Source organism: Ranitomeya variabilis, chromosome 1 (assembly GCF_051348905.1).
Source record: "Ranitomeya variabilis isolate aRanVar5 chromosome 1, aRanVar5.hap1, whole genome shotgun sequence".
Lineage (NCBI taxonomy): Eukaryota > Metazoa > Chordata > Amphibia > Anura > Dendrobatidae > Ranitomeya > Ranitomeya variabilis.
In genome coordinates, this window is record NC_135232.1 from 513,982,302 (window position 1) to 513,994,436 (window position 12,135).

Consider the following 12,135-nt stretch of genomic DNA (forward strand, 5'->3'; position numbering starts at 1 on the left):
TGACGTCACGGGAGGCAGGACACGCGCGCATTTTAAAATGCGCGCGTCTCCTGCCTCCCGTGACGTCACGGTTTGTGATTGGTCGCGTCGCCCATGTGACCGCGACGCGACCAATCACAACGCCGGAACGTAATTTTAAAATACTGAAGGACCTAAAATTACGTCACGGCTTGCTGTGATTGGTCGCGTCGCAGCCACATGGGCGGCGCGCGACCAATCACAAGCCGGGACTTCACGTAAGGAAGTTAAAGCGCGAATTTTAAGCAAACAACGCTGCCGGTTCCCTCGGTAAGGTGCAGGCTGCGTCGGAGAGGTGAGCATAGCAATATTTTTTATTTTAATTCTTTATTTTACACATTAATATGGTTCCCAGGGCCTGAAGGAGAGTTTCCTCTCCTTCAGACCCTGGGAACCATCAGGAATACCGTCCGATACATGAGTCCCATTGACTTGTATTGGTATCGGGTATCGGTATCGGATTAGATCCGATACTTTGCCGGTATCGGCCGATACTTTCCGATACCGATACTTTCAAGTATCGGACGGTATCGCTCAACACTACTTGTCAGTTGTCAGATGACAAATGCACTCGCAGAGTGCAGCAGGCCCCCAATAATAAATGCTACAGCAGCACAGGTGCAAGCTACTGATGAGAGCAACCACCCACTCGTCCAAACATTAGAGGGGTTGGCCAAAATTGTAACTAATACCTCATCTAATGTATTATATACATTATTTAATTTTTCATCTTTTTTGCACTTGTTATCATTTTGCAGGGTGCGGCAGGGCTTCTTTATGCTGTTTCTTGTGTGTTGCATGTATTTATATAGTGCTGGAGGGCCCGCCTGCTAATACTATGGGTGTGATCAATAGGTTGTCCAGACACTGTGCATCACATTAATCTGTGTGACTAGTGTCTTATCCAAGCCATACCTGTGTGCATTTTTGCTACTAGGCAGCCAACCTCTCTAATGTTTGGGAGAGTGGGTGGTTGTTCTCATCAGTAGCTTGCACCTGTGCTGCTTTAGCATTTATTATTGGGGGCCTGCTGCACCCTGCGAGTGCATTTGTCATCTGACAAGGCTCTGGTGAGTCTGCTCTTCATGTTGTGTTTTTTTGAGTTTTCTATGTTAGCTGTTTTTGATATTAGAGTAGGACTTGCAAGTTGATGAGGACCCTTGACATTGGGTTGCAGGCTTATCCATTTTGGCCAAAATTGTAACTAATACCTCGTCTAACGTATTATATACATTATTTAATTTTTCATCTTTTTTGCACTTTTTATCATTTTGCAGTGTGCCTGAGGGCCCCTTTATGCTGTTTCGTGTGTGTTGCATGTATGTATATAGTGCTGGATGGCACGCCTGCTAATACTATGGGCGTGATCAATAGGTTGTCCAGACACTGTGCATCACATTTATCTGTGTGAATAGTGTCTTATGCAAGCCATACCTGTGTGCATTTTTGCTACTAGGCAGCCAACCTCTCTAATGTTTGGGCGAGTGGGTGGTTGCTCTCATCAGTAGCTTGCACCTGTGCTGCTTTAGCATTTATTATTGGGGCCTGCTGCACCCTGCGAGTGCATTTGTCATCTGACAAGGCTCTGGTGAGTCTGCTCTTCATGTTGTGTTTTTTTCAGAGAAATATATTCACCTTAGAGATGCTGTTGCAAATGATGCTGATCCAAAAGAGTTGGGGAAAATGGTTATTCTTCCATCAACTGTCACTGGAAGCCCACGACACATGCATGAATACACACAGGATGCAATGACTTATGTGAGAAAGTATGGCCGTCCAGATCTTTTCAAAACCTTTAGTTGAAATCCTGCCTGGGAGGAAATTGGAGGGCACCTGTTGCCAGGCCAAAAAAAACAGTGAATCGCCATGACCTTATTGCTCCGGTTTTCAAACGGAAACTTTCAAAAATGACTAATCTCATCACAAAATCACATATTTATGGTGAGACGCAGTGCTGGATGTATTCAGTTGAATAGCAAAAAGGAGGCCTTCCTCACACCCACATCTTAATCTGGCTGAAGTAAAAAATACAGCCTACCGAAATTGACAATATCATCAGTGTCGAATTGCCAGACCTTCAGATTGACCCATTGCTGTTTGACACCATCACAAAAAACATGATCCATTGTCCGTGTGGGAGTCTCATCAAAAATTCTCCCTGTATGATTGATGGCAGGTGTTCAAAGCATTACCCACGATCCCTGGTCCAAGAAACCCAAACAGGACAAGATGGATATCCAGTCTACCGAAGAAGAAAGCCAGGGGATGGTGGTTTCACAGCAAAGCTCAAAATGCGTGTTGGATCATCACTCCAAGAGATAGAAATTGACAACAGGTGCCTTACAAACCTTTGCTCTCAAAAATCTTCCAGGCCCACATAAATGTCGAATCTTGCCACTCTATGAAATCAATCAAGTATATCTGCAAATATGTCCACAAAGGAAGTGATCAAGCAGTTTTTGAACTCCAGAAAAATGGACCTATTATTGATGAAGTGGAGGCATTCCAGATGGTCAGGTACATAAACAGCAATGAAGCTGTTTGGAGAATACTAGGATTCTCCATTCATGAGCGCTACCCGCCAGTTGTGCATCTGAGTGTGCACTTGGAAAATGGACAGAGAATTTACTTTAACCTAGCAAACTTGCAGCAGCAGCTCCTAACACCACCTAAGACCACCCTCTTGGCATTTTTTGAGCTGTGTCAACAACACCCTTTTGCAAAAACAATTCTCTACTGTGATTTACCAAAGTACTACACTTGGAATGCCTCCAGAAAAACACTGGAATGGAGGAAACGGGGGCTTGACATTGAAGGCTATCCAGGGGTGAAAGCAACTGATACTCTTGGTCGCATCTACACTGTTCATCCGTCAAATGCAGAGTGCTTCTACCTGCGCATGTTGCTTCATGTTGTCTAAGGCCCTACATCATTTTCTGACCTGAAGACCGTCGGAGGCCATGTGGGTGAGACATTCAGGGAAGCGTGCCAAAGAAAAGGACTTCTGGAAAATGATGGACACTGGGACAGGACCCTCAGTGAAGCAGCAGCCACACAAACCCCAAAGCGACTAAGACACCTCTTTGCTATTATTCTAACAACCTGTAGCATTTAAAATCCTTTTGAGATTTGGACAAAGTACATAACTGATCTCAGTGAGGACATCCTCATGCAGATTAGAAGGGAAAATCCTCAGCAACTCATCAACTTCACTGAGAAAATGTTCAATGAAGCTTTAATGCTCCTTGAAGATCAGTGCATAGCAATGTCAGGAAAAGCCTTACAGTTGCTAAGTTTGCCTGCTCCAATAAGAAATCCTGAAGGCATCTAAATGTGTACGGAGATTTTCATAGAAACAAACTACAATATTGATGAACTGACAGCATTTGTATCTCATAACGAGCCAATATTGGTACCAGATCAAAGGGACGCCTTTTAAAGGGACATTTTAAGTTTCAGTGAAACCAACAAAGGTGGGATTGTCTTCCTTGATGCTCCAGGTGGAACAGGAAAGACATTTGTAATCATCTTGCTCCTGGCAAAATTTCGACAACAAAAAAAGATTGCACTTGTAGTGGCATCTTCTGGAATTGCAGCAACTCTTTTAAAAGGTGGCAGGACAGCACATTCGACATTCAAACTACCACTCAACTTGTCTCATAGTGACAGCCCCGTGTGTAATATTGCCAAGGGATCAGGACTGGCCAAATTGCTTCAAAAATGCTGTGCCATCATTTGGGATGAATGCACCATGTCACACAAAAGGGCTCTGGAAGCAGTGGACAGACTGCTGCAAGACCTGAGTGGCAACAAATATATCATGGGAGGAGTAGTTGTTGTTTTGCCAGGTGACTTCCGCCAAACACTACCTGTTATTCCAAGATCAACCCCATGCAGACGAACTCAATGCCTGTCTCAAAGCATCGTACCTTTGGAGAAAAGTAAAGAAAATGTCACTAAACACAAACATGAGGGTCTACATGACAGGCAATGTTTCTGCTGGACTGTTTTCCAGCCAGCTGTTGACTATTGGAGATGGCAAGGCATCAGTAAACTCAACCACTGGACAGATCACCTTTCCAAGCAACTTTTGTTTGTTTTCATTCCAACAATTCCTCTCACTCCATCTGATTTGCCTTTTGATTTTAAATGCCTCCAGTTTCCTGTTCAACTGGCATTTGCTATGTCCATCAACAAGGCTCAGGGACAGTCCTTGAAAGTAGTTGGAATCGATTTACAATCTCCATGCTTTTCTCATGGTCATCTTTATGTGGCCTGTTCAAGAGATGGAACAGCCAAAAATCTGTTCATCTTTGCATCTGAAGGGAAAACTAAGAACGTCGTTTATCAAAAGACTCTCGAATAAGTAGTAGAAGATTACTTCACATTACTTGGCCAATTTAGTTAAATCTTTGTGGAATATCTCTGGTGTTTAAATATATGTCGTTAAATGCTTCTATTAGCTTAGTTTTTGACTTTTTCTAATTACATTTCTATCTATTTGTTTTGTGGTTTTTGTGTGCAGAATAAATTTTTGTTAACACATTCTATTTTGCTAACCGCAGTTATTAACCCGGGCGAAGCCGGGTAGTACAGCTATTATACCTATAAAGAGAAAAAGCAGACAAACTAAACATTTTGCAGTGGTCTCTTAATTTTTGCCAGAGCTGTACCTTAAGGGCTCATACTCACTTGCGTGAAATACGGCCGAGTCTCGTAGGTGAAAACCTGGCTCTGCCGCCGGCACTTGGGGGCGGAGCGTGCAGCTCCATGTATTGCTGTGCGGCCGCACGCTCCGCTCTGGAGTGCCAGCAGCAGAGCCGGGTTTTAAGCTGCGAGACTCAGCCGTATTTCACACAAGTGAGATGGAGCCCTAATAGCTAATGTGGCGTTCCCCTGTGAGGCATTCTGTTATTTTAAAATTGTGCTGTTTATTAATATTTTTTCTTAAAAAATAAATTCTTTTATTTTACTATTGTGGATCTCTTCAGTATTTCTGGCATTATTGGGTACCAGAATGTGTTACTGCTGTGTATTAGAGAGTCAGGTGAGATAGCAGCCAGCCAAACGATCAACTGAACCATTGTTTGGTCAGCAACTAACTAAAGAGTATGGTGGCCACGAAATACACTCACTGGCCACTTTATTAGGTACACCTGTCCAACTTCTTGTTAACACTTAATTTCTAATCAGCCAATCACATGGCGGCAACTCAGTGCATTTAGGCATGTAGACATGGTCAAGACAATCTCCTGCAGTTCAAACCGAGCATCAGTATGGGGAAGAAAGGTGATTTGAGTGCCTTTGAACGTGGCATGGTTGTTGGTGCCAGAAGGGCTGGTCTGAGTATTTCAGAAACTGCTGATCTACTGGGATTTTCACGCACAACCATCTCTAGGGTTTACAGAGAATGGTCCGAAAAAGAAAAAAAATCCAGTGAGCGGCAGTTCTGTGGGCGGAAATGCCTTGTTGATGCCAGAGGTCAGAGGAGAATGGGCAGACTGGTTCGAGCTGATAGAAAGGCAACAGTGACTCAAATCGCCACCCGTTACAACCAAGGTAGGCCTAAGAGCATCTCTGAACGCACAGTGCGTCGAACTTTGAGGCAGATGGGCTACAGCAGCAGAAGACCACACCGGGTACCACTCCTTTCAGCTAAGAACAGGAAACTGAGGCTACAATTTGTACAAGCTCATCGAAATTGGACAGTAGAAGATTGGAAAAACGTTGCTTGGTCTGATGAGTCTCGATTTCTGCTGCGACATTCGGATGGTAGGGTCAGAATTTGGCGTAAACAACATGAAAGCATGGATCCATCCTGCCTTGTATGGAGCATCTTTGGGATGTGCAGCCGACAAATCTGCGGCAACTGTGTGATGCCATCATGTCAATATGGACCAAAATCTCTGAGGAATGCTTCCAGCACCTTGTTGAATCTATGCCACGAAGAATTGAGGCAGTTCTGAAGGCAAAAGGGGGTCCAACCCGTTACTAGCATGGTGTACCTAATAAAGTGGCCGGTGAGTGTATATCAATAGATATACTTGTCTTCATCATTTGTTATGATTGTTCCAAAATAAAACTTTTCTATTACTTATGATGACTGGGTCTTTCAGATATCTGTTTACATGCTAGAATCATTGTGTTTCGCAGACACATTTTTAAGCAAGTCAGATTCATTTTGTGGCAGATGGGACATTTTAATCAGATCCAATGGCAATTTACACACAGCAATTTTGGTCAACGAGGACAGATAATTGACATTAGAGCTAGGACATTTTGAAGCACCCTGCTGATAACCCAAATGTGACAGTCAGATTTTCAGTTTTTTCAAAGGAAGAAATCCATTCAAAAATTATTCTTTAAACTACAGATGATTTTAAGAAAAGGATTGTGTTGGACAATAGTCTAGTGATAAGAAATTTAATGCAAATGATAATATAAAAAACAATAAATAGAACAGAAGCTACCTTAAAGGGAACCTGTCACCCCGTTTTTTCCGTATGAGATAAAAATACCGTTAAATAGGGCCTGAGCTGTGCATTACAATAGTGTATGTTGTGTACCCTGATTCCCCACCTATGCTGCCGAAATATGTTACCAAAGCCGCCGTTTTCGCCTGTCAATCAGGCTGGTCTGGTCGGCTGGGCGTGGTGACATCGCTGTTCCTTCCCCCAGATCTTGCTTATTTTTCCGTTGGTGGCGTAGTGGTTTGCGCAAAGCCCAAGGCCCGAATCCACTTCATAGGTGTGGAAAAAGAGCGCGATCTGCGCTATTCCCCTGGTGATCGGTGGGGGCGGCCATCTTCCTGTGGCCGCACATGCTCAGATGGAGCGCTCTGCTGCCCGGGGCTTCAGGAAAATGGCCTCAGGATGCCGCGCGTGTGCAGATGGAGATCGCGGCGGCCATTTTCCTGAAGCCGAGATGCGAACTCTGCTTCAGAAAAATTGCGATCTCCATCTGCACACGCGCGGCATCCCGCGGCCATTTTCCTGAAGCCCCGGGCAGCAGAGCGCTCCATCTGCGCACGCGCGGCCACAGGAAGATGGCCGCCCCCACCGATCACCAGGGGAATAGCGCAGATCGCACTCTTTTTCCACACCTATGAAGTGGATTTGGGCCTTGGGCATGCGCAAACCACTACGCCACCAACGGAAAAATAAGCAAGGTCTGGGGGAAGGAACAGCGATGTCACCACGCCCATTTGACCAGACCAGCCTGATTGACAGGCGAAAACGGCGACTTTGGTAACGTATTTCGGCAGCATGGGTGGGGAATCAGGGCCACAAAATACACTATTGCAATGCACAGCTCAGGCCCTATTTAACGGTATTTTTATCTCATACGGAAAAAACGGGGTGACAGGTTCCCTTTAACTTCCCCTTGTAGTTATATTAATGCTAAAGGGGTTTTCCCTTTCAACCATATTTTTACTAATCTTGTCGTTACAGTAATAAAATTAGTAAAATCAGTTTGTATTCATTTTCCTTGGGTCTAGCACTGTGTCTTTCCCACTGCTCAGATGACTGTGTACAGGCTGCACCAATGACATTAGATCACTATTGCTGCAGCCAATCCCTGAGCTGTGAAGATGCAGCGATGGACTCAAGAAGGACGAATATTTGCTAGTTTCATTTTTTTAAATATGGGCAGACCGAATCAGTGAAAAGTTTAAAAGGGAAAGCCTCTATAAATCATAATATGTACATTCACATTTATATGAAAAGTAAACATTAAAGCTGGGCAGTTACAGTCTGAAGTTAGTGCTACAGTCAGTCATAGCTGACACAAAGCAATTTCCATCTATTGTCTATGGCCAGCTTTATACATATTAGATCTCCCTTTTTATTTATTATTAAAAATATTGCAATCATTCACAGTAATTACACAAAACTACAGTCCAGCTTTTCTGCCATATGTGAGCTAAATGGAATGAGGTTAATTCCCTAGAATGTGACAGGATTTACATTTTGTATTATTTTGTCCCGTATTTGAATTACATCTTTATTTCCTGGCTGAAAATTTACAGCTCCCCCTCCTGTTTCAAGGGTTCTTTCCAAGACACATGTGTCATCAATTGTGGTGCCACTTGATCATTCTTTAACCCATGTAGGCTTTCTCCTCTTCTATCATCCAACAATGAGACATGATCCTTATTTAGCTGCCCTGTCAGATTCTTTATTTCAAGTGACTGCTTCTCAGTTAAATGTTGTGCTTTGATAAATAGTGCTTCATCCAGATACTTTCGAAGAGACCCCATTTCTCTCTTATGTGTCTGGCTCCCTTGGGTCTCATATTGAAAATGTAATACTCTTGATGAAGCTGCATTATGCAAGGACCTGGAAAATACTAGGAAAAACAAAAAATGTTAGATGGATCATGTGCCTTTTTTCTTTAATCCAGTAAAAACCAGGACTGAAAAACTTTAATGACCAGCCATTTTTTTCTTTCATTTTTGTCTTCCCTCATTTACTCAGCACAGTTTTTTCTATTGTTGTACATATGTGACTGTATAAGGCCTTGTTTAACTCTGTAGAATATATATATATATATATATATATATATATATATATATATATATACATATATTTTGTGGATCTGTGTAGGTGGTACATTATAAATTAATGCATATTTTACATATTATTTTCAAAAGCAAATCTATAATATAACGCTGGGAGCGTCACTCTGTCCGAAGCCTTTATAGACTGCGCAAGGGCAAGCGCCGGCGCAGTCTGGATCCCACAGAGTGACGCTCCCAGGAGATTGCGGTATGCGTAAGCACTGAACGCACACCGCGATCACCAAAGGAGAAGCAGGGACGAGCCAGGAGGGTGAGTATGCAATATTTACCTGTCCTCCGTTCCATCGATGCGCGCTGCTCTGTCCTCCACATCCTCTGCCTGTGACGTTCAGTTCAGAGGGCACGATGACGCGCTTAATGCGCGCCGCCCTCTGACTGAACAGTCACAGCCAGAGGACCCGGAACCGGTAGAACGGAGGACAGGTGAATATATAGCAAGTGCCGGGGGCCTGAGCTAGCGGCGACTCCGGCACCTGACCCCCACAGCGCGCCGGTGTCCCCGCCTGCTCAGGCCCCCAGCACTCGGCGCCCAGCACAACCACGCACAGCCGCCGCACTAAGCACAGCCACGCACAGCCGCCGCACTAAGCACAGCCACGCACAGCCGCCGCACTCAGCACAGCCACGTACAGCCGTCCGCACTCAGCACCGCCACGCACAGCCGCCCGCACTCAGCACCGCCACGCACAGCCGCCCGCACTCAGCACAGCCGCCCACAATCAGCACTGCCACGCACAGCCGCCCGCACTCAGCACAGCCACGCACAGCTGCCCGCACTCAGCACAGCCGACCGCACTCAGCACAGCCACGCACAGCTGCCCGCACTCAGCACCGCCACGCACAGCCGCCGCACTCAGCACAGCCACGCACAGCCGCCGCACTCAGCACAGCCACGCACAGCCGCCGCACTCAGCACAGCCACGCTGTTGTGAATTCCGTTCTCGAACTCCCTCCTGTGGTCATGAATGGTACTTCGGCGAGTTCTGTCCATGGACTCCCTCTGGTGGCTGTGAGTGGAGCTGCTGGTTCTGAGATTCCTTCCTCAGCTGTCCTCGCTGATGACCAGGCTGGCTTCTCTATTTAACTCCACTCAGATCGTTACTCCATGCCAGCTGTCAATGTCTTAGTACTGGTTCAGATCTCTCCTGGATCCTTCTGATGACCTGTCTACTCCAGCAGAAGCTAAGTCCCTGCTAGTTATTTTGTTGTTCATTGTTTTCTTGTCCAGCTTGCTATTATGATATTGCCTTGCTAGCTGGAAGCTCTGGGATGCAGAGTGGCACCTCCGCACCGTGAGTCGATGCGGGGGTCTTTTTGCACACTCTGCGTGGTTTTTTTGAAGTTTTTTGTGCTGACCGCAAAGATACCTTTTCTATCCTCCGTCTGTTTAGTGAAGTCTGGCCTCCTTTGCTAAAACCTGTTTCATTCCTGTGTTTGTGACTTCCATCTTAACTCACAGTTAATATTTGTGGGGGGCTGCCTTTTCCTTTGGGGAATTTCTCTGAGGCAAGGTAGGCTATATTTCCTATCTTTAGGGGTAGTTAGCTCTTAGGCTGTGAAGAGGCGTCTAGGCAGAGTTAGGTACGCTCCACAGCTGTTTCTAGTGTGTGCTGATAGGATTGGGGTTTGCGGTCAGCAGAACTCCCACTTCCCAGAGCTTGTCCTGAATTCAAGTTTAACCATCAGGTCATTCCAGGTGCTCCTAACCCACCAGGTCCATAACACCACGCACAGCCGACCGCACTCAGCACAGCCGCCCGCACTCAGCACAGCCGACCGCACTCAGCACAGCCGACCGCACTCAGCACAGCCATGCACAGCCGCCGCACTCAGCACAGCCACGGACAGCCAACCACACTCAGCACAGCCACGCACAGCGGCCGGCACTCAGCGCCGCCATGCACAGCCAACCACACTCAGCACAGCCACGCACAGCGGCCGGCACTCAGCGCCGCCATGCACAGCCACCACACTCAGCACAGCCACGCACAGCCGCCCACACTCGGCACTGCCATGCACAGCTGCCGCAATCGGCACAGCCACGCACAGCCGACCGCACTCAGCACCGCCACGTACAGCCGCCCACATTCAGCACCGCCACGTACAGCCGCCCGCACTCAGCACCGCCACGCACAGCCACCGCACTCAGCACCGCCACGTACAGCCGCCCACACTCAGCACAGCCACGCACAGCCGCCGCACTCAGCACAGCCATGCACAGGGGCCCGCACTCAGCATAGCCACGCACAGCCACCCTCACTCAGCACAGCCACGCACAGCCGCCCGCACTCAGCACAGCCACGCACAGCCGCCCGCACTCAGCACAGCCACGCACAGCCGCCCGCACTCAGCACAGCCACGCACAGCCACCCACACTCAGCACAGCCACGCACAGCCGCCCACACTCAGCACAGCCACGCACAGCCGCCCGCACTCAGCACAGCCGCCCGCACTCAGCACCGCCATGCACAGCCGCCGCACTCAGCACAGCCACCCACACTCAGCACAGCTGCCTGCACTCAGCACAGCTGCACTCAGCACAGCCACGCACAGCCGCCCGCACTCAGCACAGCCAGGCACAGCCGCCCACACTCAGCACAGCCACGCACAGCCGCCCACACTCAGCACAGCCACGCACAGCCGCCCGCACTCAGCACAGCCGCCCGCACTCAGCACCGCCACGCACAGCCGACCGCACTCAGCACCGCCACGTACAGCCGCCCACATTCAGCACCGCCACGTACAGCCGCCCGCACTCAGCACCGCCACGCACAGCCACCGCACTCAGCACCGCCACGTACAGCCGCCCACACTCAGCACAGCCACGCACAGCCGCCGCACTCAGCACAGCCATGCACAGGGGCCCGCACTCAGCATAGCCACGCACAGCCGCCCTCACTCAGCACAGCCACGCACAGCTGCCCGCACTCAGCACAGCCACGCACAGCCGCCCGCACTCAGCACAGCCACGCACAACCGCCCGCACTCAGCACAGCCAGGCACAGCCGCCCACACTCAGCACAGCCACGCACAGCCGCCCACACTCAGCACAGCCACGCACAGCTGCCCGCACTCAGCACAGCCACGCACAGCCGCCCGCACTCAGCACAGCCACGCACAACCGCCCGCACTCAGCACAGCCAGGCACAGCCGCCCACACTCAGCACAGCCACGCACAGCCGCCCGCACTCAGCACAGCCGCCCGCACTCAGCACAGCCACGCACAGCCGCCCGCACTCAGCACCGCCATGCACAGCTGCCACACTCAGCACCGCCACGCACAGCCGCCAGACTCAGCACCGCCACGCACAGCCGACCGCACTCAGCACCGCCACATACAGCTGCCCACATTCAGCACCACCACGTACAGCCGCTCACACTCAGCACCGCCACGCAAAGCCGCCCGCACTCAGCACCGCCACGCACAGCCGCCGCACTCAGCACCACCACGTACAGCCGCCCACACTCAGCACAGCCACGCAAAGCCGCCCGCACTCAGCACCGCCACGCACAGCCGCTGCACTCAGCACAGCCAC

The 12,135-nt window shown here is 48.8% G+C and overlaps 1 protein-coding gene across 1 annotated transcript in view; it reads right to left on the reverse strand.

The window, feature by feature from the left end:
* Nucleotides 1-7,349: 7,349 nt before the first annotated feature.
* Nucleotides 7,350-12,135, reverse strand: part of LOC143766098 (cyclic AMP-responsive element-binding protein 3-like protein 3) — a 333,158-nt gene continuing 328,372 nt past the window's right edge. The window contains exon 10 of the mRNA XM_077253493.1: nucleotides 7,350-8,367. Within this exon, the coding sequence (XP_077109608.1) occupies nucleotides 8,042-8,367 (326 nt within the window). The 3' untranslated portion in view covers nucleotides 7,350-8,041. The remainder of the gene's footprint in view (nucleotides 8,368-12,135) is intronic.